We start from the raw sequence: 23,205 nt of genomic DNA on the forward strand, positions 1-23,205 counted from the left end.
TGGATCATCAGGGAACGACACACAGGATTAAAGGCACAGTATGTAATTTTCTGCCGCTAGATGTCTCTTATTAAACACAAAGGCGTGTCTTGATGACTTGATTGGGCGGGGCTTTTATTCTGTCAGTCGAGCGTTTCTGCTTCTTCCGCTCGTGTGTGTGTGTGGTAACACAGCGCTGTTTTATCATATCACACACATGTGAGTGTGTTAAAGTGATGTTATAATGCGACCCTGAGACACTTGTTCACACTGCAGTGAGCGAGATCATATTAGGCGGTAAAACATGGCACTCTGTGCGGTAAATCAACAACACCAGATTTACACAATAACACTAATGGTGCGTTCACACCAGATGTGAATGAAGCGTTTCGTGCGAATGATTTACATGTTAAGTCAATGCAAAGACGCGAATAGACATGAGGCAGCGCAGAACCAATCAGGAGCTTGCTCTAGTAGTGACAAAAATGAGGACAAAATCATACGAGGATCCCCGGAGCTGTACGATACATCTTCATACTTTATAGAAACAGGATCTTGCTTAGAAGAAAGTGAGTGAGGAGGTCGGACAGTCTGGTAAGTTGTAAAAAACGCTCTTTTCTCAATAGAGTGATTTACTGAAGCTCTACATAGAGTGATTTCAGGGTGACTGGGACACTTTTTGCCATTGAGATGACTTGGAAAAAGTGTCCCAATCCCCCTGATTTCACCCTATTGAGACTACAAGTTAGCTAAAGCCAGCAAATGGAGCTTATTCGCTGTATTTTAAAACAATCCATGTCAGCCATTTCACAACGAGACGAGCCGCTGGCAGAAGCCCCTCCCATGACACGAATTCACGTCTGTTGTGAAGTAAAAGTCACGCGTGAATGAAGCGAGTAAACTCAAAATGTTCAAGCGTCCAACTACGCGCAATTTATTTGCTTCATTCGCGTCTGCTGTGAACGCACAGTAACTGTGTCAAGCTGGAGAACAATGATGAGTTTCTGTCCATCAATGATCCAAACAGTGTCTAATAAAACACAGCAGATATTAAAGCGGCTTTGGGGTTTCCATGGTTACTACAAAATAACACCGAAGGGTAACGCGGGTATGATGTCATTGATAGGCGACACACGGGCCGTGTCCTGGTTAAAATCACTTATTTCTCTGGATTTAAACATTCTTGGAAACATTTGGGATGATGCACACAAGTCAACAAAATATATAACACTGTTCTAGTTTTTTTTTTTGATATTTTGACCCTAAAATCTTACATATTGCACCTTTAGGAATCAAGGGTATGTAAACTTTTGAACGGGGTCATTTTCGTTTTTTGTCTTTTAAAACCTGTTAACTGTCCCATTTGCCACTGCATGTTTAAAACAATTATATCCTATATTTATCCTGATCTAATGTTGACACACTATATATCATTTGAAAGCTTACAAACTCAAGATTCATCCTGTGAAAACCATTTTGAAATCGGATTTTGCGTTACCATGGAAACGGTACTCTTAATTCTTCTAGCGGCTCCTCCCCTAGTGGGCGGTGTCATGTTTCATATTACAACATTTATTTAAAAAACGTTATAATAAAAACTTTCTAACACATATCGTCGGAAAGGTCTGAGTCTCACGGTTCTATATCTGCCAGCTGTTTTGTGATATTTGACTACAAAAATATTTGTTACAGGAGATTGCATAAAAATAAATCAATGGAATGTCAATGACACCTGGTGGCTATTTGTTGTACAGCGCCTAAACAAAATCTCATGGGAACTTACATTTTTGTGATATCAACTTCAAATTTGGAACAAAAATTGGTTTTTGATTTGATAGTAATTTTAGAGTACAAATTATTTTGTAATATATACTTTATATAAAATATTTAGTACGGTACATTTGATTTACAGTAAATTTAAGCTTTCATACTTTTATTTTTTGAAGTGATTTCACTTGAGCCATAATCTACAGACTTCTTCTTTAAAATGAGACCAAACTTATGTCTATATTCCAAAGCATTCTTGAATTGCAACCATTTAAGTTTGGATTTTCATGTATATTTTCCAAAATGGAGGGACAGTTAACAGGTTAAACATCTTTTATGTAAAATATCTTATTCAGGACTGCACTAGATAAAAAAATAACACGCGTCTTGTAAGATTCCTCATATTTTGTTAAAATGATTCACATTTTCTGCAAAGGCTTCACGTCAGTAACATCTGTGCAATATGCATTGCATGTAACAACAAAAGCGATTGATTTTTACCAGTCATCCGCAGCAAATGGAGAATTATGGCGATATATCTCTCTTGGTTTTCTTAACAGGACAACTCCGGTGAAAAATTGACCATGGGGTAATTAACACATGGTTCCCGAGTAGATCGTTCTCTGGGATGCGTTTTCATGAAAATTGAATGTAAAGAGTTTTATCTCTAAAAACAGATTAGCTTATAACGCTAGTCTATGGGGCACAGAATAAGTCAAATTAAACCGCTAGTTAATACCACTAACAAGGCTCAAAATAGCCTCACACTAACACAGTAGCATAATGAGGGTCCCTACATGCAAACCCAAGCATTGAGAACTTTGTAAGTGTACAAACAGTTTAATAAGAAGATACTTTATAAAGACAGTACATTACGCGTATACAGACAGCAGCCATCTTGGAAAACCGTCTCGACGAGTCGCGCCAATTCCTATCGAACTTAATTCCTATCGACCAGCTCACTTAGCGCAGCGTTTGTGGCTCGACTTGTCGAAAGTATCTTCTTATTAAACCGTTTGTAATCTGTTTTTAGAGATAAAACTCTTTACATTCGATTTTCCTGAAAACGCATCCCAGAGAACGATCTACTCGGTAACCATGTGTTAATTACCCCTAGGTTCCGGAGTTGTCCTTTAATTTCTTAAAATAATAATAAAGCGAGTGGTTTTGAGATCCAGCTCCGCGCAGAACCAGTTTTAAACCGGCGTGGGACACACCGTGTCGGCTAAAATGCAATGACTATGCAAACATTCTCGCGCTTGTTTGTTTGAGGTTTAGGACGTGTGTCTGAATACGAGGCGTGGTAGAGGGATCACATCTTCAGGTCCAACTCCAGCTCCTCCTCTTCCCCCTGGTCCTGAAGCCTCTCCCTCACAGGCTTCATCAGCTCCTTAAACTGCTTGATGTTGGTCTCGTGCAGGATGACCTGCGTCAGGTAGCGTTCGCGTTTGATCTGCTCTTTCAGCGCCTCCGGCTCATCCGGGATCATGTAGGACAGCATGAACTTGGTGAAATAAACGATGTGCTGAGAGGGAAACACAATGGCATGTTTAGAGCCTTACAAGCACAACTGGAAGTTTGTTTCATGAGGTGTGTCACATATAGTCGCCTACCTCAACCACGATCATAAAAGCCAGTTTGGCAGCAATGACGTGCCAATAATATATGCTGAACTCATACTGATTATGATGACCGGGAGGATACCTGAAATCCCGATACCTGAGGACATAAAACACACGTGTTAATAAACGACTGATTTACACTGTTAAAGAGTTGATTCTCATGATAAACATGGCCAATATTTAAAAAAAAAAACTAGTTGGACGTATGACGGAGTATTTCTATCTCCTTCAGGGTTCAAACAATTTCAAGTTCAAGTATAGAGACAGAGCGTATTTAGGCCACGCCCACACCGGGGGGGAAAACGATCCAACGCTCTCCATTGACTTTGCATTGCGTGAAGCTGCATCCTTGTCATTTCGGACTTATAACAAAAAACAGAACAATGTCTAAAAGCTGATATGTGACAAAGTGTACAGCAAACAAGCTAAAAAACACAAGTTTTTATAAGCTGTCGACCCAAAAAAACAAGAGTTTAAGGAGACAAAAGTGGATAAAGGCAGTAAAATGTGACGCTTCAGCTGAAGAATGGGGACATTTTGGGATCCTGACACTCAGTATGTCTCAGTATGCCTATGTGTGCAGTAAATATGTTGTCACTGTTAAGTCAAATATCCAAATGTCAGGTTTATATGTTATATTTCCTGTCTCTGATGACGTTCCCCTCTAGTCGCCGTAGTTCTCAGTGTAATATAATGTGTCGCGCTCTGTCTCAATGGCCTGAATCCACTTTTTTGTCCTTAAACGCTCGTTTTTTGGGGCAACAGCTTATAAAAACGTCTGGGTTTTTGGTTGTGGGTTTTGTTTAGCTTGTTTGCTGTACACTTTGTCACATATCCGCTTTTAGACATTGTTCTGTTTTTTGTTATAAGTCCGAAATGACAAGGAGGCCGCTTCACGCAATGCAAAGTCAATGGAGAGCGTTCGATTGTTTTAATTAAATACTGGATGACGTGTAATTTTCTGCTATTGAATTCAGATAAAACGGAGGTGTTACTTATTGGTCCAAAAAACTGCCCACAAAACCTCTCGCAATACAACTTTACCTTGGAAGGATGTCCTGTCACTTTATCCACTACAGTAAAAGACCTGGGTGTTATATTAGACCGTAACCTGACATTCGAAAATCATATTTCATATGTTACAAGAACGGCATTTTTCCATCTTAGAAACATTGCTAAGCTACGTAACATGCTATCTATTTCTGATGCAGAAAAGTTAGTTCATGCATTCATGACCTCGAGATTAGATTACTGTAATGCTTTATTAGCTGGTTGTCCTGCATCCTCAATAAACAAGCTACAGTTAGTCCAAAACGCGGCTGCTAGAGTTCTTACTAGGTCAAGAAAATATGATCATATAACACCAATTTTATCATCTCTACACTGGTTACCTGTGAAGTTCCGTATCAATTACAAACTATTGCTACTGACCTATAAAGCCCTAAATGGTTTAGCTCCAGTGTATTTAACGGATCTTCTATCGCCCTACAATCCATCGCGCTCTTTAAGATCACTAAACTCGAGGCTTCTGGTCATTCCTAGGATATCGAAGTCCACTAAAGGAGGGAGGGCATTTTCACATTTAGCTCCTAAACTCTGGAATAGTCTTCCTGATATTGTTCGAGGTTCAGACTCGCTGTCCCAGTTTAAAACTAGATTAAAGACGCATCTCTTTAGCCAAGCATTCACATTATAATTATCTTTTTATACTACAGTTAAATCGGATCAAAAGCATTAATATAATATTCTGAACAGCAGCTACGCTAATCATTTCCCATCTGCTTTTCTGTTGTTATCTCGGGACACTAGTCCCGAGGTAACTAGTTCGTCAGCTCCAGTTTGTATCAGCCTCTCATGGAGACTTCAGATGCCCCGACACCTGTGATGAGACGACTCCACGCCTGTGAAGAGACGACTCAACGCCAGCGTTGTTATGGCCTAAATTAATACACGATTGATTAACTTTTTCGAACATTATTCTTTAACATTGTCTTTCTAACATTTTTACTGTACATCTATGAAATGCACTTTCTGTAAAGCTGCTTTGAAACAATGTGTATTGTGAAAAGCGCTATACAAATAAATTTGAATTGAATTGAATTGTTTTCACCCCGGTGGGCGTGGCCTTCAGATTATGACACGTGTCGCTCTGTCTCTATGGCCCTGTATGATGTCATAAAGGGTGGAATTCCTTATATGGGCACACACACACACATCGCACAGTGAACAGTCCAAACCTACAAGTGTTGCGAGGTCACTGATAATGTGACACACATTCCCACTTCTCCAAACGTTTAGATAAATCTATGAAACATGCATGCTGAGTGTTAAAGCATTCTTCTGCTGTTATAACGGGTGATGTTGGACAAGCTGACCGGCATGTGGTGATGTTGGACCAGGACGATGTGGCATTATTAGGTCTGCTCGTCACACTGAAGTCTTCAGTGTTGAACACAGAGAGCGAGCTGTTGATGAAGCCCGCCATGCTGTGGGTCGATCTGCCTGCATAAGGGCTCACAGAAAACGCCCAGTAATAAACCAGCCGAGGAATCATGTCCGAAGTGAAGGCAATGATGGCAGCCTGGAGAGGAACACACACACACAGACGCACACAGTGAGTGAACATGACACGAATCAACACAAACAAGCTTGTGATTTGATTCACTTCTGATCTTGATTCAAACTGAATTGATTCATTTGGAAACTTATCAGGTACTATAATGTAATATAATAACATAACAACTGGTTAACTACATAATTATGTCTCTACTTCAGTTCGTTTTTTAAAAATATATGCATTTCATTCAAAGCGATTTGCATTGCATTCAAGGAATATAGTCGTTATATAAAAGCTGATTTTTTTACGTTCAAAATTAAAAAGTTTACGACATTAAAAAGAAGTTGAATTAATTTTTTTTAAATTAAATTACGACATTAAAAAGAAGGCGAAATTATGACATAAAATGTAAAAATTACGACATTAAAGCTGAAATTATGACATAAAATGTAAAAATTACGACATTAAAGCCGAAATTATGACATTAAAAAGTAACAATTATGACTTAAAACGTCGAAATTATGACATTAAAAGGTCAAAATTCTGACAAAACATCAAAATTATGACATAAAACATCAAAACGATGACATAAAACGTTGAAATTATGACTTAAACAGTAATAACTATAACATTAAAAAGTCGAAATGATGACTTAAAAGTTGTACTTATGACAAAAAGTCTAAATTATGGCATTGAAATTATCAATTAAAATCAAAATGATGACATAAAAAGTCAAAATTATGATAAAAAGTCTAAATTATGGCATGCTAAATGTTATGAGAAGTCAAAAATATGACTTCAAAAAATTCTAAATTATGACATACTAAGTTGAAATTATGACTTAAAGTCATAACTATAACATTAAAAAGTCAAACTTTTTGCATGATAAATGATATAAGATGAAAAGTCAACATTGTGAGATGATAAGTTGAAAATATGAAAATCTAAAATATTTTTAATAAACACACTTAAATGTTAGACGTCATAACTTTTTTTCATGACGTATTTAGACATTAAAAGGTCAAAATTATGACATAAAACGTCATAATTATGACAGTAAAAATGATGACTTAAAAGTTTAAATTAGGACATTAAAAAGTCAAAATTATGACAAAACGTTGAAATTATTACTTAAAAGTTGAAATTATGACAGTCAAAATTATGACAGTCAAAATTATGACATAAAAGGTCAAAATTATGACAAAAAGTCAAAATTATGGCATGCTAAATGTTATGAGATGAGAAGTCAAAAATATACATCAAAAATTCTAAATTATGCCATGCTAAATCAAAATGATGACTTAAAGTCATAATTATGACATGTCAAAATTATTGCACGATAAATGATATAAGATGAAAAGTCAACATTGTGAGATGAAAAGTTGAAAATATGAAAAATCTAAAATATTTTTAATATACACACTTAAATGTTGGACGTCATAACTTGATTTCATGACGGATTTAATAAAGCGGAAGAGATGATCGGTTCACATGCCACAATAAAACAACAGTTGTTTGAATTTCATAATAAAATGTACAGAATTTGAAAGCTTTGTTACTTATATCAAAGTAACAAAGCTCAAAACCTTCAGTATTATCCGTTTATTTCTCCCGACTTATTGAATTTTCATATTTATTGTTACCAGTGGTGTTCCCCAAGGCTCAGTCTTGGGCCCGCTTTTATTTATTATTTATTTACTGACACATTTGAGTTTATCTGAAGAAATGAACATGTACAGATCATCGGTGATGGGATGAGGGTGAGCAAATGATGAGAGATTTGTCATTTTTGGCTGAACTATCCCTTTAAGAATCGCTAAAGGTTCATCAAAATGAGAATCGAATCAAATATTTTCAACCCACATTTGTGGCCACTGCTAGAATCGCCACCCCCTGTAGGATGGGCTGCCAGGCTCCAATGTCCTGGGCCTTTTCCGGGACTATCCGTCGAAACTGAGTAGTGATTTTCCAGGCGTCCACACGGATTTCACACAGGTTGTTGATCAGCGCCAGGAGAGGAGCCAATGGGAAAGACGCCACGAACAGAGTCACGAAACCGAACTGGATCACTGTGGGAACGCAACAGAGAAAAAACACATTCAGACAACCGTGCTCGGGTCCTCACAGCTGATTGGATGATCAGGGTTCCCACTCTTTTTCAGCGATCATTTTCCAGGACTTTTCCAGGATATTTTAAATTTTACTACAGTGAGAATAAAAGACAAGGATCACTCCTAAAGTAATATATTGCTCTCTAAGTCTTTAAAAGGCGCACAGTTTATTGCCATGACTTAACTATAAAATCAGTTTTTAATATGAGCTCTTAATCATACATTATGACTAAGGAAGCTTGTTTCCGCCACAGAATTTAAAAAAAAGGGTAATTGCGACTTAACTTGCTATTCTGAATTTTTTTTTTGCAATTGCGATTTTATCGCAACACTTTTTTCCCTGAAACTTTTGGACTTTATGTCAATTCTGAGAAAAGTAATAATTGCAAGATATAAACTTGATATTGCGAGAAAAAAAGTCAGAATTTCGCAATTCTGACTATGGGCCCTATTTTAACGATCTGAAACGCAAGTGTCAAAGCGCGAAGCGCAAGTAACTTTGTGGGCGGGTCTCGGCGCTGTTGCTATTTTCCCGGCGGGATAAATGGCTCTTGCGCCCGGCGCAAATCTAAAATGGGTTGGTCTGAAGTAGCTTCATTATTCATAGGTGTGGTTTGGGCGTAACGTGAATAAACCAATCAGAGCGTCATCCAACATTCCCTGTAAAAGCAGCTGCGCAAGTTCCATTATGGATTGCTATTATTATGGCGTATTTACCAGGCGCACACCAGGAGCGGTTCACAGCCGAGGAGACTGATGTTCTTGTAAGAGCAGTGAAAGACAGAGAAGTTGTGTTGTATGGGGATGGGAGAAACCCACCCAAAATAGCGTCGGTTAAACAGGCGTGGGAGGAAATAGCCACAATTGTTTCATCAGCTGGCATCCCCAGGACGTCGCACCAGTGCCGCAAGCGCTACAATGACATCAGAAGACGGGGAAAGTCCAAGCTTGCCAGCATCAATCGGGCACGCCGTGTAACGGGAGGTGGATCTGCCTCTACTCAGGACCTGACGCCAGCAGAGGACATCGCTGCGTCCACCCTCACTGATTTTTTTTCCTGGTTCTTGACGGACAAACCAATTTGTTAGATGTCCTTATATACATATATGTCTTGCCAGAAGTTGCCACTATTGGGCAAACCGGTCTCCTTAATTATTAGACTACAATTAGCCTGAATCATTTGTAAGCTAGATTTATGCCTATTTTTTCACATCTTCGTGGCACACCACAATGATTTCCGTCATCTCATGTGTTAATATTTTTTAGTGTAACAATTTATGATTTGCAAAAATAACTGTTGCATCTGTGTAGATTACATGAGCAAAGTGTATGCGCGTTGTGCACGCTATACATTATGGTCAAGCATGCGCCCTTAAAATAGCATAATGAACAACGCGCAACGCGCCACTGACTTTAGACTAGGTTTTTTCTGGTCAGTGGCGCAATTGTTTAATGGAACAGCAAAATAGCACCAGGGATTGTTTGCGCCGGAACACGCCTCCTTTTTTGCGCTGAACCGCCCAGGGAGCGCAAGTTCATTCACTAGTTTAGCGACGTGCTTCTGTGGAGGGAAAAGCGCGCTTTGCGCGGGTGCAAAATAGGAATGACACATGCGTCGGTGTACAAAGTCAATTGCGCTGGGTGCAAGATAGGGCCCATAATCTCAAAATTCTGAGAGAGATCCCACCCCTATGGGCGTTGGTTATGGGGTTATGTGGTTGAAAACATGCGGAACTGGCTCCTTTAGTCTATAGCAGGGTTTTTCCTACATTGAAAATTTTTTGGCGGCCGCCAAAAAAAATTTTTGTCCCGCCAAAGCTTTTTTGATGAGTTATTGTGATTTATGAATGATGTAGAATAGATGCTGCGCTTGTAACTGAGTGACAGAGAGAACGATCAGAGAGATCCCCCGCTCGCACGCTCTCTCTGTCTTCAAAATAAGCATTCTTAGCTTTACGTTACATTACGTTAATCAAAATCAAAAGGTCGGAAGACCGAATCCATGTTGCACGTGGCGCTATCAGACGTGGCGCTATCAGACGTGGCGCTATCAGACGTGGCGCTATCAGACGTGGCGCTATCAGACGTGGCGCTATCAGACGTGGCGCTATCAGACGTGGCGCTATCAGACGTGGCGCTATCAGACGTGGCGCTATCCGACGTGGCGCTATCAGACGTGGCGCTATCCGACGATGTTTTCCTTTAATTACCGCTGGGTGTGAAATGCGCTCAAAAAACATTGACTGATTCTCTGACCAGCTGACATAAAGCATACTTTCAATAAACGGGAAACAAATCCTATCCGATTATGAAGTGTTTTCTGTGTGTTGACAAATCTTTCGCGATGTTCAAAAGACGGGATTCACACACAACGCATCTGCTAATGTCCGATTCGCCATAATGACTCCTTTGAACCGAATCATTTTAACGACTGGTTAGAACTGATCTGTCCAACACTGAACTAACGAATCAGTTTAATCATTTACTCTGAACACGTCTGAAATGAGAACACAAGTGTGCTTACACAATTTAGCAAGAGTGGATAGTAAGAGTTAGTTTAATTATCCACAGTCTTTCAGCTTATTTATGTTCATAATGTGTAGTAAAATAAATAGCCTATAAATCACTTAGTTTAGACTGGAGTGAGGTGAACCCAGAACAAAGTTGTTGTTAGCTAGCTGATCATTTTATGAAATTGTATATGGCAGAAAATTAGGCTATTTGTTCATTTTTTTATTACTACTTTTTAATATTGATATGATTATATACCAAAACAATTATCAGTAAATAGTGTAAAAATGAGGAACAAAAACAAACATCAAGGTATCCCACATGAAAAAATACTATAGTATATTATAGTATTTACTACACTTTGTTAATTTACTGTAGTATATTTACTATAGTACGGTTCAAAAACACTATTACTAGTAACACTAGTATTACAATAACACTAGTATTTACTAGAGTAATTTTACTATAATATACTACAGTATTTTTTCATGTGGGATCAAAATAAGATAAGCAAAAGTTACAAACTTTCTTTGAATTTATTTAAAATGTATTGTCAGTATTGGGCTTGCAGATCACGTGGGCAGGGTACTTTTTTACTGTGCGTGCGTGCGTGTGTGTGTGTGTGTATGACCATGTCTGTCAGCCACCACCGAAGACCATTTTTGACCCAGGAAAAACCCTGTATAGCCTCTGGCCAAAAATCCTCCGATGACACAAAATGACGATATTTGCGTCATCTGAGGATTTTTTTCCAGAAATAAAATGCATAATTCTCTGGTCTCAGGGGGATATGAGGGGGGAAAGTACCATAATTCAAATATACTACCGGGTTTCTACTGATACAAAACCTAATGCTAAATCACTGAAGTTACCCTTTAACTTTTTTTTAAATAATTTTCCAGGACAACAACAAGTTTTTCCAGGACATTTTACATTTTCTCTAACTTTCCATGTGTTTTCCAGGACTGGAAAATGTATCATACATTTTCCAGGTTTTCCAGGTTTTCCAGGACAAGTGGGAACCCTGATGATTCAAATGCGTGCGCAGCATCTCACCCATCTCCAGGTATTCATAAAACAGCCCGAGCTTTCCTATTGGCTGGAGCTGATAGTCCTGTTCCCAGCGGGGAATCACTTTTTCTTTACCCACCTGGGTGCAATGACGAAATATCAGATTCTTCACCCACCTACAAAACACGGTTGTTTATTAATCGCTGTGTTTTTTTAATCTGCTCTATGAAAGAGTTAAAGGGTTAGTTCACCCAAAAATGAAAATTCTGTCATTAATGACTTCCCCTCATGTCGTTCGACACCCGTCAGACCTCCGTTCATCTTCAGACACAAATGAAGATATTTTAGTTGAAATCTGATGCTCTGAAAGGCCTCCATTGGCTCAATGCACGGTTCACTCTCAAGACCCTTAAAAGACACTAAAGACGTTGTTACAAAGTCCATCTCACTACAGTGGTTCTACAATAACTTTATGAATCGGCGAGAATAGTTTTTGTGCGCAAAAAAACCCTAAATAACGACTTATATAGTGATGACGATTTCAAAACACGGCCTCATGAAGCTTCGAAGCGTTATGAATCAGTGAGTCGAATCATGATTCGGATCGCGTGTCAAACAAGCCTGTAGTGCTCCAGTCAGAAATTGAAGCTTCCGCGCCTCGATCGCCCCCTGGTGGCCGGTCCCAGTATAGCTCCTAAACCCCGCCTCTCCATATATTTGAATGGGCGCGAGACACACTAAACAATTTAATTACACTTCAAATAATTGTTTCCTAAAGATGGTTTCTGTCATTTTAGGCAGTTTTTATTACAATAATTTCATTTCAAGTGTTCGTTTTTTAAATAAGTTTAGTTTTAGTGAGTTATTTGATGCTATAAAAACGAGGGGTGTGACGTCATGATTGACAGCTGAGATTGACGGCTTCTCTGAATGAACTTGTCACTGAGGCACTAACGGACTTTTTTCTGGATTTTTGGGAGGAGATTGGAGCTTTAGCTTTAATTTCTACACTTCCATAACTGTTTATTTCACACCAACATAATTAATTGTTCTGCATCTGCGAGAGTGTGGGCGGGCTTTTAATAATCGCGCCTCTACTTCCTGTTCTCTACTGCGCAACTCCGGTCCCGAGATCGCTACTGCGCAGACTCGGTCCCAAGATGTCAGCGCCGTGAGCGGGCCTATGAAAGCTTCAACTTTGGTCAGCGGAAGTCAATGGAGTCGCGTCGTCCATATTTTTTTACGGTCTATGGTGTCAAACCACCAAACTGCTGAATCGACTCACTGATTCATAACGCTTCGAAGCTTCATGAGGCCGTGTTTTGAAATCGTCATCACTATATAAGTCGTTATTTAGGGTTTTTTTGCGCACAAAAACTATTCTCGCCGATTCATAAAGTTATTGTGGAACCACTGTAGTGAGATGGACTTTGTAACGACGTCTTTAGTGTCTTTTAAGGGTCTTGAGAGTGAACCGTGCATTGAGCCAATGGAGGCCTTTCAGAGCATCAGATTTACACTAAAATATCTTCATTTGTGTCTGAAGATGAACGGAGGTCTGACGGGTGTCCAACGACATGAGGGTAAGTCATTAATGACAGAATTTTCATTTTTGGGTGAACTAACTCTTTAATAATCACAGTCGTTCTCATTGGCTGTGTGAAACTCACGGCATAAGGACTTCCTGTATGTTGTTCCAGACGGCCTTTCCGGTCATGATGATGGACAGCTGTGTGGTCAGCTCAGTCAGGCAGCCGCCAGGATCACACTGAACACAATATAGTTTCATATTATATGAAGACTTCACACTCCTGCATTTTATCCAAAGCGACTTGCATTGCATTCAAGGAATGTTGTTATATAAAAGGTCGAATTTATGACACACCGAGTCATACTTGGATGAAAAGTTGACATTAAAGTCACAATTATGACATAAAAAGTGGAAAATAAGTTGAAAATACAACATTAAAAGTCAAAATGATGGCATTAAAATCACAATTATGCCATACTAAGTTGAAATTATGACTTAAAAAGTAATAACTACAACATTAAAAAGTCGAAATTATGACAAAAAGTTAAAATTGTGGCATGCTTAATGTTATGAGACGAGAAGTCGAAAATATGACATACTAAGTCATAACTATAACATTAAAAAGCTGAAAATATGACATAAAAAGTCTAAATTATGACATACCAAGTCGAAATTATGACTTAAAAAGTCAATCATAACATTAAAAAGTCATAATTATGGCATGCTAAATGATATGAAATGAAAAGTGACTTAAAAATAATCTAAATAATGACTAAAAAAGTCATCACTATAACATTAAAAAGTTGAAATTATGACTTAAGAGTTTAAAACATGACAAAAAGTCAACTATAACATTAAAAAGGCATAATTACGACATTAAAAAAATCTAAATTACATTTATAACATTTATAATTTTAGACTTAAAATGTCATAACTATTACATTAAAAAGTTGACTTAACGATATAAAGTCAAAAGTAGAAAATTATGACATTAAAAGTTGAAATTATGACTTAAAAAGTTGTATCTATAACATTAAAAAGCCGAAATTATGACATAAAAATGTCTAAATTATGACATACTAAATCGAAATTATGACTTAAAAAGTCAATTATAACATTAAAAAGTCATAATTATAGCATGATAAATTATACGAGATGAAAAGTCAAAATTATAAAAAAAATCCTAATTACGACAAAAAGTTTAAATTAAGACGTAAAAAAGTAATAACCATAACATTAAAAAGTCAACATTATACACAAAGTCATAATGACATACTGTCATAATTATGAGATTAAAAAGCCAATATTTATAGACTTTTTCTTATAATCATGAATTTTTAAGTCATAATTCTGACCTTTTAACTTGGAATTTCAACTTTTTAATGTTGAAATATTTCAACTTTGAAATATTCGACTTTTCATCTCATAAATGTGACTTAGTATGTCTTAATTTCGATGTGTGTGTGTCATCATGTAAAGTTTAAAATATGACATCAAAAGTAGTAACTATAACATAAAAAATTGGAAATTATGACATAAGTCTAAATTAATTTTAAATTATGACTTAAAAAGTCGTAACTATAACATTCAAAAGCCGAAAATATTAAAGTCAATTATAACTTTAAAAAGTCAATTATTACTTTAAAAAGTCATAATTATAACATTAAAAAGTCTACATTATTACTTAAAAGTTTAAATTATGACAAAGTAAAAATTATGGCATGCTAAATTATATGAGAAGACAAAAATATGACTCACAATTCTAAATGATGTCATACTAAGACAAAATTATGACATTAAAAAGTCTTAAAGACTTAAAAGTTGAAATTAAGACCAAAAAAGTTGGAATTATAACTTAAAAGTCAAAATTATGGCATTCTAAATTATATGACATTAAAAGTTTAAAATATGACTTAAAAAGTCATAACAATAACATTAAAAAGTTTAAATTATGACTTAAAAAGTTTAAATGATGTCTTAAAAAGTCAAAATTAAGACATAAAAAGTTTAAATTATAACATAAAAAGTTTAAATGATGACATAAAAAAGATTAAATTATGTCTTAAAAAATCAAAATTATGACAAAAAGTTGAAATTATGACATAAAAAGTTTAAATGACATAAAAAGTTTAAATTATGTCTTAAAAAGTCAAAATTAAGACATAAAAAGCTTAAATTATGTCATAAAAAGTTTAAATTATGTCTTAAAAAGTGTAAATGATGACATACTACGTCATATCAGTATATAGTAATGTCAGTTTCAGCTCAGTAATTAGCTGAAATATTTGACTTTTCATCTCATAAATGTGCCGTTGTAGGTCATAATTTCAACATGTCATTTACAAAAAGCATGATTTTTTTCTGATGTGGCATAAAGGGCTTCCTTTAACAGATGTCACAATAATAGACCAGAGCAGGAACTACTGAAACTGAGACTTTACAGTCAGAACTTCTGATAATAATGACTGTAGTTCAGAAATGCCTCACCTCCTCATTACGGTACGCCCCAAACCAGTATACGGGCTGTCCCGGATAGCCCACCACCTTTCCTTTGAAGAAAGCGATGTAGAAGCAGGACGAGTAATAGTTGACGAACTGAAAGAGGAACATCTTCAGGGTCAGGCTGTTCTCGTACTCCGTCTTGGTGCGGGGCAGCTCTGAAGCACACAGAGCCAGTATGGAAGAACTCAGGTTAAAGGGTTAGTTCACCCAAAAATGAAAATTCTGTCATTAATTACTGACCCTCATGTCGTTGGACACCCGTCAGACCTCCGTTCATCTTCAGACACAAATGAAGATATTTTAGTGTAAATCTGATGCTCTGAAAGGCCTCCATTGGCTCAATGCACGGTTCACTCTCAAGACCCTTAAAAGGCACTAAAGACGTCGTTACAAAGTCCATCTCACTACAGCGGCTCTACAATAACTTTATGGAGTGACGAGAATAGTTTTTGTGCGCAAAAAAACCCTAAATAACGACTTATATAGTGATGACGATTTCAAAACACGGCCTCATGAAGCTTCGAAGCGTTATGAATCAGTGAGTCGATTCAGCAGTTTGAATCGCCAAATTTCAACAGTTTGACACGCGATCCGAATCATGAATCGACTCACTGATTCATAACGCTTCGAAGCTTCATGAGGCCGTGTTTTGAAATCGTCATCACTATGCAAGTCGTTATTTAGGGGTTTTTTGCGCACAAAAACTATTGTCGCCGATTCATAAAGTTATTGTAGAGCCGCTGTAGTGAGATGGACTTTGTAACGACGTCTTTAGTGTCTTTTAAGGGTCTTGAGAGTGAACCGTGCATTGAGCCAATGGAGGCCTTTCAGAGCCATCAGATTTACACTAAAATATCTTCATTTGTGTCTGAAGATGAACGGAGGTCTGACGGGTGTCCAACGACATGAGGGGAAGTCATTAATGACAGAATTTTCATTTTTGGGTGAACTAACCCTTTAACACACATTGTAAAGTGCCAACAAAACTGCCGACTTACCGAAATCTGTGATCCAGATGGCCACTTTCTCGTAGACGTTGTTGAGGATCATGATGATGATGAAGTTGATGATGGAGGCTGTGATGGAGGTGGCCATCTGAGGGGTGGCAAACTCTTTGAACGGCTCCAGCTCTTTGCGATTCTTCCAATCCGAGCGCAGCCTCGAAGAGAAAACGAGAAACATCGCCAAACGATACACGATCACCCCGACCACTGATGCTATGATCAACAGAATCTACACAAGATGATAAAAGCAACGGAGAGGTGGATGATGCAACATGAAATGAACATGAATGCAAGTGATGCACAATGTATTAGACTAGACTTAATGACACTGAGTGATACTATTGTCTTCTGTAGAGCTTAACCGAAGAAACATTGAACTAAACTGAATCAACACTGAACTAAACTGAATCAACATTGAACTAAACCGAATTAAAATTGAACTAAACTGAATCAACACTAAAGTGAATCAAAATTGAACTAAACCGAATCAACATTGAACTAAACTGAATCAACACTAAACTAAACTGAATCAACATTGAACTAAACTGAATCAACATTGAACTAAACCGAATAGACATTGAACTAAACCAAATCAACATTGAATTACACCGAATCAAAATTGAACTAAACTGAATCAACACTAAACTGAATCAACACTGAACTAAATCAAATCAAAATTGAACTAAACCGAATCAACACTAAACTGAATCAAAATTGAACTAAACCAAATCAACATTGAACTAAACTGAATCAATACTAAACTAAACTGAATCAACATTGAACTAAACCAAATAAACATTGAACTAAACCGAATCAACATTGAACTAAACCAAATCAAAATTTAATTAAACCGAATCAACATTGAACTAAACCGAATCAACATTGAACGAAACCGAATCAACACTAAACTGAATCAACATTGAATTAAACCGAATCAACATTGACCTAAACTGAATCAACATTGAACTAAACTGAATCAACACTGAACTAAATCAAATCAAAATTGAACTAAACCGAATCAACATTTAACTAAACTGAATCAACACTAAACTAAACTGAATCAACATTGAACTAAACCGAATCAACCTTGAACTAAACCGAATAAACATTGAACTAAACCAAATCAACATTGAACTAAACCAAATCAAAATGTAACTAAACCGAATCAACATTGAACTAAACCGAATCAAAATTTAACGAAACCGAATCAACACTAAACTGAATCAACATTGAATTAAACCGAATCAACATTGACCTAAACTGAATCAACATTGAACTAAACTGAATCAACACTGAACTAAATCAAATAAAAATTTAACTAAACCGAATCAACATTTAACTAAACTGAATCCACACTAAACTAAACTGAATCGACATTGAACTAAACCGAATCAACCTTGAACTAAACCGAATAAACATTGAACTAAACCAAATCAACATTGAACTAAACCAAATCAAAATTTTACTAAACCGAATCAACATTGAACTAAACCGAATCAAAATTGAACGAAACCGAATCAACACTAAACTGAATCAACATTGAATTAAACCGAATCAACATTGACCTAAACTGAATCAACATTGAACTAAACTGAATCAACACTGATCTAAACTGATTTAACACTGAACTGAATCAACACTGAACTGAACTGAATCAACACTGAACTGAACTGAATCAACACTGAACTGAACTGAATCAACACTGAACTGAATCAACACTAAACTGAACTGAATCAACACTGAACTGAATCAACACTGAACTGAATCAACACTGAACTGAACTGAATCAACACTGAACTGAATCAACACTGAACTGAACTGAATCAACACTGAACTGAATCAACACTGAACTGAATCAACACTGAACTGAACTGAATCAACACTGAACTGAACTGAATAATGACACTATTGTCTTCTGTAGAGCTGCTTTATAGTGGAACTGAGTCCACCTTATGACTAATGAACTAAAGTGAATCAACAATTAAATAAACTAAAGTGTATGATGAGACTGAAAGTGTAATATTACCCAGAATAACACAGTGGTGATGCCACATGACATCCTCAAGCACTTCCCACAGGCAGTGTACGGCACCTTCTCTTTAGTCTGTATAAAACAAACACAAAAGCACACTGCATATTTAATGTGTTCCCATGCTTTCTGTTAAAGTCAAACGCCTAAAACAATGAATACAGCCACCGCATCACACCTGTGTGACAGGGTTCACTCTTTCATGGGTGCATCTGGCCTCGTATTCGGGGCGTGGCTGTTCCTCCTGCTGAAGAAACTCCACCGTGTCCCAATCGTGCTCCAGCACGGCCTGGTATCGCTTCCAGAACTCCAAAAACAGTGTCACTGTGAAACACAAAACACATTGCATACGCATTACAAAACAATGCATGCTGGTTCTCGGGCAGAGCTGAGCTAATGTTGATGTAAAAACACTGTTGGTGCAATGTTGACCAATCAAAGGATAAGCATGATGATGCTAGGATTAGGGTTCAAATGTGCAAGGCATCACTCACCCCAAACAGACATGAAAACAGCAAACACTAACGTCCCATAGTTATCAAATATACACAGTCTCTGTGGAGGAAAACGAGAAACACATTATCAGTCAGTTTCACTATAACCAATAGATGGCGGCAGAGGCGGCAAAACAATGCAAAACAATAGTCATTTTATTATTAAATGAACTTCATGATTAATTCTTGTCCGCACCAGTGCTCTAAAATGTTAGTCTGGAGCCCGTTCATGTGAATATAGCGCTGATGTATTTTCGTAAGTTACTTGCATTACTCCCGACAAAAAGCAGAATAAGCTAAATACAACTGGCAGCAGTTAAAAGCTTATAAACGACCTACACCACAGTCACATGACTTCAATAACTTATACACTCACCTAAAGGATTATTAGGAACACCTACTAATACTGTGTTTGACCCCCTTTCACCTTCAGAACTGCCTTAATTCTACGTGGCATTGATTCCACAAGGTGCTGAAAGCATTCTTTAGAAATGTTGGCCCATATTGATAGGAGAGCATCTTGCAGTTGATGGAGATTTGTGGGATGCACATCCAGGGCACGAAGCTCCCGTTCCACCACATCCCAAAGATGCTCTATTGGGTTGAGATCTGGAGACTGTGGGGGCCATTTTAGTTCAGTGAACTCATTATCATGCTCAAGAAACCAATTTGAAATGATTGGAGCTTTGTGACGGTGCATTATCCTGCTGGAAGTAGCCATCAGAGGATGGGGACATGGTGGTCATAAAGGGATGGAGATGGTCAGAAACAATGCTCAGGTAGGCCGTGGTTTTTAAACGATGCCCAATTGGCACTAAGGGGCCTAAAGTGTGCCAAGAAAACATCCCCCACACCATTACACCACCACCACCAGCCTGCACAGTGGTGTAACAAGGCATGATGGATCCATGTTCTCATTCTGTTTACGCCAAATTCTGACTCCACCATCTGAATGTCTCAACAGAAATCGAGACTCATCGGACCAGGCAACATTTTTCCAGTCTTCAACTGTCCAATTTTGGTGAGCTCGTGCAAATTGTCGCCTCTTTTTCCTATTTGTAGTGGAGATGAGTGGTACCCGGTGGGGTCTTCTGCTGTTGTAGCCCATCCGCCTCAAAGTTGTGTGTGTTGTGGCTTCACAAATGCTTTGCTGCAGACCTCGGTTGTAACGAGTGGTTATTTCAGTCAAAGTTGCTCTTCTATCAGCTTGAATCAGTCGGCCCATTCTCCTCTGACCTCTAGCATCAACAAGGCATTTTCGCCCACAGGACTGCCGCATACTGGATGTTTTTCCCTTTTCACACCATTCTTTGTAAACCCTAGAAATGGTTGTGTGTGAAAATCCCAGTAACTGAGCAGATTGTGAAATACTCAGACCGGCCCGTCTGGCACCAACAACCATGCCACGCTCAAAATTGCTTAAATCACCTTTCTTTCCCATTCCGACATTCAGTTTGGAGTTCAGGAGATTAACTTGACCAGGACCACACCCCTAAATGCATTGAAGCAACTGCCATGTGATTGGTTGATTAGATAATTGCATTCATGAGAAATTGAACAGGTGTTCCTAATAATCCTTTAGGTGAGTGTATATTATTTATGAATGGGATAAGGGTGGAATTACTCACGCCTTCTAACTAAAAGAGCCAATCGCTGATTTGTAAAGGTGCAACTTTTGGATGGAAACATGGCTATTGCCGTCAGGACAATGGAACCGGCTCAAACGCTCTGGGTTTTGGCCCACAAAAGTACGTCATCCCTGCAGAACTTCATTTATCTACTCACTTTAGACGACTCGCACGTGCTGTTCAGCCTCCAGTAACTACAGTCTTGATCACACTGCGGGCACATGACAATTTGTCCACCAATCAGAGGGTCGCACACCTCTTTGCTGCCCAAACAGAGTCATAATCAGTCAAAGTACGGTGTAAGTGCATTACAGAGCATAACGGCGTCATGTTATGAGTGCTGTACCTCCATGTGCTGCTCTCTCTGGTTGAGTATCCGTATATGAAACAGCCGAGGCCGACTGCAGCAGCGAGCGACAACATCACTGTGTAGAAACCCAACCAGGCAAAATAAATGCTGATCTTCTCGCCGAAATACCTCCTGAAAGCAAGTTCAGGTGCATATTAACTAAACCGAACAGTCTTCAGTAGAGCTGCTTATAGCTGAATCAAAGCCGTTTCATAATTGATGAACTTTAAAACATTGAACTGAATGAACATTGAACTAAACTGAATCAACACCTGAATCAACACTAAACATTGAACTAAACTGAATCAACACCTGAATCAACACTAAACATTGAACTAAACTGAATCAACACTAAACATTGAACTAAACTGAATCAACACCTGAATCAACACTAAATATTGAACTAAACTGAATCAACACCAAACATTGAACTAAACTGAATCAACACCTGAATCAACACTAAATATTGAACTAAACTGAATCAACACCTGAATCAATAATAAACATTGAACTAAACTGAATCAACACTTGAATCAACACTAAACATTGAACTAAACTGAATCAACACCTGAATCAACACTATACATTGAACTAAACTGAATCAACACTAAACATTGAACTAAACTGAATCAACACCTGAATCAACACTATACATTGAACTAAACTGAATCAACACTTGAATCAACACTAAACATTGAACTAAACTGAATCAACACCTGAATCAACACTAAACATTGAACTAAACTGAATCAACACCTGAATCAATAATAAACATTGAACTAAACTGAATCAACACCTGAATCAACACTAAACATTGAACTAAACTGAATCAACACCTGAATCAACACTAAACATTGAACTAAACTGAATCAACACTAAACATTGAACTAAACTGAATCAACACTAAACATTGAACTAAACTGAATCAACACCGGAATCAACACTAAACATTGAACTAAACTGAATCAACACTTGAATCAACATTGAACATTGAACTAAACTCAATCAACACTGAACTAAACTGAATCAACACTGAACTGAATCAACATTGAACTAAACTGAATCAACACTGAACTGAATCAACATTGAACTAAACTGAATCAACACTGAACTGAATCAACATTGGACTAAACTGAATCAACACTGAACTGAATCAACATTGAACATTGAACTAAACTGAATCAACACTGAACTGAATCAACATTGAACTAAACTGAATCAACACTGAACTAAACTGAATCAACACTAAACTAAACTGAATCAACACTAAACTAAACTGAATCAACACTAAACTAAACTGAATCAATACTAAACTAAACTGAATCAACATTGAACTAAATTGAATCAACATTGAACTAAACTGAATCAACATTGAACTAAATTGAATCAACATTGAACTAAATTGAATCAACATTGAACTAAACTGAATCAACATTGAACTAAATTGAATCAACATTGAACTAAATTGAATCAACATTGAATCAACATTGAACTAAATTGAATCAACATTGAACTAAACTGAATCAACATTGAACTAAACTGAATCAACTTTGAACTAAACTGAATCAACACTAAACTAAACTGAATCATCATTGAACTAAATTAAATCATCATTTAACTAAATTAAATCAACACTGAACTAAACTAATTCAACAAGAACCTTTTTTACTTTACTTTTATTTTCTTGTTTATTTCTGTAAACCTGCTTTGAAACGATCTGTGTCATATAAAGCAAATATATTAATAACTGTGTCTTGACCATCTGGAGGGGAGCAGAAGTCAGAACACATGAAGTCAACAGTTTTACGCCACAGACGCACCTGATGAGGTTCAGCGGCTGCATCTTGTAGAAGCTCTTGGGATTCGCCCACTCGTTGTAAAGCAGAAATCGTTCATTGGGGCAGTTGGGCTCTTTAGATTTCACATTAAATCTGCACTGTTACATAAATCACAAAGCACATTAGTGATCATTTAATCCTGCAGTAAAGTACTCATGCATCACCTCAGTTACTCTACATCAACTACATCAGTTTAAACTACTTTTTCCGATAACACTTTATTTTAAAATGACGTAGTTACTACATGTACTTACTATAGTAATAACATTAAA

General features: G+C 37.3%; 1 protein-coding gene across 1 annotated transcript in view; it reads right to left on the reverse strand.

The window, feature by feature from the left end:
* Positions 1–1,327: 1,327 nt before the first annotated feature.
* Positions 1,328–23,205, reverse strand: part of ano6 (anoctamin 6) — a 29,639-nt gene continuing 7,761 nt past the window's right edge. Inside the window, exons 7-20 of the mRNA XM_079817932.1 lie at positions 22,916–23,031; positions 21,093–21,227; positions 20,904–21,009; positions 19,119–19,179; positions 18,803–18,948; positions 18,622–18,699; positions 16,590–16,824; positions 15,577–15,746; positions 13,229–13,326; positions 11,604–11,734; positions 7,789–7,994; positions 5,744–5,949; positions 3,360–3,465; positions 1,328–3,271 (exon numbers count right to left, since the gene is read on the reverse strand). Of these exons, the coding sequence (XP_079674058.1) occupies positions 3,059–3,271; positions 3,360–3,465; positions 5,744–5,949; positions 7,789–7,994; positions 11,604–11,734; positions 13,229–13,326; positions 15,577–15,746; positions 16,590–16,824; positions 18,622–18,699; positions 18,803–18,948; positions 19,119–19,179; positions 20,904–21,009; positions 21,093–21,227; positions 22,916–23,031 (2,007 nt within the window). The 3' untranslated portion in view covers positions 1,328–3,058. The remainder of the gene's footprint in view (positions 3,272–3,359; positions 3,466–5,743; positions 5,950–7,788; positions 7,995–11,603; positions 11,735–13,228; positions 13,327–15,576; positions 15,747–16,589; positions 16,825–18,621; positions 18,700–18,802; positions 18,949–19,118; positions 19,180–20,903; positions 21,010–21,092; positions 21,228–22,915; positions 23,032–23,205) is intronic.

The sequence above is a fragment of the Gobio gobio genome (genome assembly GCF_949357685.1).
Source record: "Gobio gobio genome assembly, chromosome: 5".
Lineage (NCBI taxonomy): Eukaryota > Metazoa > Chordata > Actinopteri > Cypriniformes > Gobionidae > Gobio > Gobio gobio.